This window comes from Sphaeroforma arctica (genome assembly GCF_001186125.1).
Source record: "Sphaeroforma arctica JP610 unplaced genomic scaffold supercont1.474, whole genome shotgun sequence".
NCBI lineage: Eukaryota > Ichthyosporea > Ichthyophonida > Sphaeroforma > Sphaeroforma arctica.
The window spans coordinates 58616-62830 of NW_014040084.1; the positions used below are offsets into that span (position 1 = coordinate 58616).

General features: G+C 38.5%; 1 protein-coding gene across 1 annotated transcript in view; it reads right to left on the reverse strand.

The window, feature by feature from the left end:
• The window catches only part of SARC_06575 (hypothetical protein), a gene marked incomplete at both ends in the record, with an annotated part of 4105 nt that extends 2718 nt beyond the window's left edge, over positions 1–1387 (reverse strand). The window contains 2 exons of the mRNA XM_014299521.1: positions 249–728; positions 1106–1387. Coding sequence (XP_014154996.1) covers positions 249–728; positions 1106–1387 — 762 coding nt within the window. The remainder of the gene's footprint in view (positions 1–248; positions 729–1105) is intronic.
• Between the last annotated feature and the right edge of the window lie 2828 nt (positions 1388–4215).

Here is a 4215-nt window from a genome sequence, read left to right on the forward strand (position 1 = left end):
TATATATATAATATTTTTATATATATATATATATATATATATATATATATATATATATATATATATATATATATATATATATATATATATATATATATATATATATATATATATATATATATATATATATATATATATATATATATATATATATACTACTATATTATATATATATATATATATATATATATATATATATATATATATAGGAACTCAGCCGACGAGATTTGCGGTATTGGTGCGCATACCTGTCCTGCGCGTTGTTCAGACACCTGCAGTTCTTCAACCCCGCCGCCGCTTGGACACACACGGCGTTCCCGTTCCTTGTTGCCAATCTTAGTCTCCAGAACAACACTACCAAGTTTATCCCAGATAAAACGGTCTGCCATGATACTGCCATCCACAACACTCTCACCGAGACCCCAGCTGCTATTAACCACCATCTCATCCAGGTCCGAGTTCAGCGGGTTTGCACTGAAGGCCACCCCGGCCTTACTCGGTTCAACCATCTCCATGACAACGGCCGAAAAGTTCGTGGGATGCCAACCTGTGTGACCATACTGCGAGACTTTCTGGTCAAAGACCGAGGCAAAGCACCCGCGCAATGCGAGTTCTACGTGGTCGACTGAGACTCCCAGCTTAGTCACGAACACACCGGCAAAGGACGCGCCATCACATCCTCCTCGGGTGCAAACGAACGCACAGCCGCCACCGCTCCGGGCCAGCTGCTGCATAGTATAGTAAGATGACAATGTAGACACGTTTAATTGTAATATGCATGGGTGATGATAATTGAAATTGCATTTAATTATGATGTACAAATAAGCAAGTTCATTCTAAATAAAGCATCCGTTGCACTTGGGCAGATCGAATCTAAAATGGTCCGGTTGCATCCACACAACCATCTTACAAAGAAACATACTTCTGCGTACATGTTAGCTGAACAACAGTGGCGACCCACAAAGCATACGCCAATCGGCGAGAAGATAGTGAATAAGCAATAGATATGACGGAATGTCTCGTACTATCCTGATCGCTTCTTGTAGGGGGACTGCTCTGGATATAGTAACAGATCATTTATCAGAGCCTGGATGTGCGAGCACACCTGCGCATCTGACTCGGAGGAGTGCCCGGTCTCTGCCTTAGTACTTAGAACTCCAGAGTTTTGGTCTGTGGCTGCTTTGTATTCGTTGCTGGCAAGGACCTCATTCATCCAGGTCTGAAAGAAGGCCTCAGAGACGGCGAAACCACGGGGTACGTGTCGCTTCAGTTGTTCGGTGGTGCAAAGATTCATCAGCCCAGCTGCTTTGCCCCCAATCCATTGTGTTGGAGGAGGTTCTTGCCCGTCATTCAGGCTATAAAGATTATCAATTTTTCCCTCGGTCATATCGTATGCTGGAGATAAGCTCGGATGGGGACAACAAAGCGAATGATATATCTAAATAAGGTATCTATCTAATCGACAGGCATATGCGTGGCGTACATTTTCTACTGGCATAAAATCGGTGTAAATACCCAAAGGAGAACGTTTACACATGCATGAATCATTATTACCATTCGACGATAAAATGATTTTGAAAAGAGAACCTAATAAAAAGGCGACATAATTACGAAGAGTGATGAATTTTTCTCCTTGTAGGCAATTGCAAGTTCCGATTCCTGATTGAATTTTACCACTTACTTAAAAGTTATTTAAGCTTTTTATGAACTGAGCAGTTTGCATCAGGCTACAGGCCACAGCTCTCCTTTAATACTAATATCCTGCCCGTGTTACTTTAAACATTAACGTAGGATCAGTGATCCATGAGCTACGAGTCGACTAAATATGGCGCGTGACTTCAAGTCCCTATGCAACAAGAAGCTTATTCAACAAGAAGAGCCAAGAAGAATGTGCTGATATCAATGTATCATAGACCATACTCTCGAAATTTCAATGTATTATAGACCATACTCTCGAAATTTGAAAAATTATCACATTCTTTCGAATCTTTTCATCAATTGTCTAATGTCTTGATATCTTCAACCATATAGAGTAAGTAGAATTAAAAATAGGTCAATTGTATTGAAGAAAATAGTCAACAAATACTATATAAATACTCTGTCTACATTTTTCGAATTTTCACTAGAAACCAATTTTTGTTGAAAGAAATGTATGATTCAGAAGGCTATAATTTTTTTTTATTGCTGTTTATCAGTATCATAAATACTAACTGCAGTAAATCCCGTATCACGGTATGAGTCATGATGACTAATACAGAGTAATATCTAGAGTAAAAAACTGATACTAGATTTGTTTCAATAAATGTGTGGTATTCTACTATTTTTGAGCAAAAAGCCACGCAACAGGTGAACACTCGACACTGAACAGTCAACACTGCAGCTACAATGCACGATTGCACAGGCCGTATGATAGTCTTCTAAATAAAATATACAAGAAGAAGGCTATGGCCACATAGTCATACAGTCATGGCTTATGAGTCATGACAAATAGGGCATACACACAAGAAGGAGAATAGCAGGATTGTAAGTGTAGAGATATAAATACTTATCTGTAGGAATGTAAGGGTACATTTCTAATTTATTTGCGGTAGGGAAGTACAGCTTCCCTAAATATATTTGTACTTATGTCTTAAATGATCCGTCACAGCCCACACCGGCTGTGAGTTTGTAGCTGCACCTACACTTGCGTTATACATACATACCAACCTCTGAGTGCATACCTCCTTCCTTATAGTTGCAAACGCTATACACGATGTCAAGCTCGGTTCCCTCGGCGAGGGGATGATGCACAGGTACAGTGCTTCTTCTACGTATAAATACCGCGAGGTCCACACAGCTAGTTGTTCAGAATTAAGCCCTAACTTTGTATAATCAGATTCTACATGTATGTAGAGCATATGTCCTGCATTTCGGCACTGAGTATTGCAAAAGCTCATGTGCAAGTGTGTTTTTTAAGCCTGCCCTCGGACCATGTATATGCCACGCAGTGTAACCTGGCGCTTTGATAATGCAAAACGCCGGCAACCTTGCCTCTCTAGCAGCATACTTCGCCTACGTTCAATCGGCCACAGTTGATGTAATTGCTGCAGCCAGATACTTTCAGGGGTTTAGCAAACGCCGTTGTCAGCCACGTTTCTTCCGAATTGAACTGGTTCGCACTTGCGGTGCGCGTGCGACCGTTTATCCGCAAAGTCTGGGCACTTGTAGAGGGCGTATGAATATAAGTCGGGCGGCTCTTGATATGATATATAGTAGAACTACACAGGAATGTTCAAGTATTCGCGGTAGTAGTCTATGGTCTTCTGGATGCCGTCATCCACATTCCATTTGGGCTCCCAACCGAGTTGTTCCTTCGCGCGCGTAATGTCGGGTCGACGGCGCTGTGAGCCGAGGAGAAAGTATCAAGATATAACATAAGTTAGTCACTTTGCTTAACTGCAGTAAACGGGAGATACAATGCAAACCAGACACTTTCTCGACTGACAGTCAATAGGATACATTGTAAATCAGACACTTTCTTGATGTTATCAGACACTTTCCAACTGTGTATCAGACACTTTCCAAATGTATATCAGACACTTTCCAAATGTATATCAGACACTTTTTCGATATAAATCGAATACTTTCACAAGGTAAATCAGACACTTTGTCAACCTACATCAAACACTTTCTCAATCTAAAACAGGCTTTTTCTCGATATAAATCAGACTTTTTCTAAGTATATTCAGACAATTGCTCAACTGACAGCAAACGGGAGACAAAACGAAAACACAACCGAGGCGACTACTTATGAAGTGTCCTACTTCATTGTTTCGTAGCGAAAGCTATTTCCGGTTACACGAACATTTCTAAAACACACACACACACACACACATATATATATATATATATATACATTTTTAAAACACGCATATATATATATATATGCATACAAACATGCGTATATATATATATATATATATACAGTATATATATATATTCTAAAAGTTATTGATAGGTATATTATATACGACAAGAAAAACCAGACACACCCGAGTATTTTCCCCTATACACACACACACACACATATATATATATATATGTATATATATATATATATATATATACTTATATACATATACATAATAATATATATATATATATGTATATTTATATATATGTATATATATATAATAATGTATATAATAATATAATATAAATATAATAATATATATA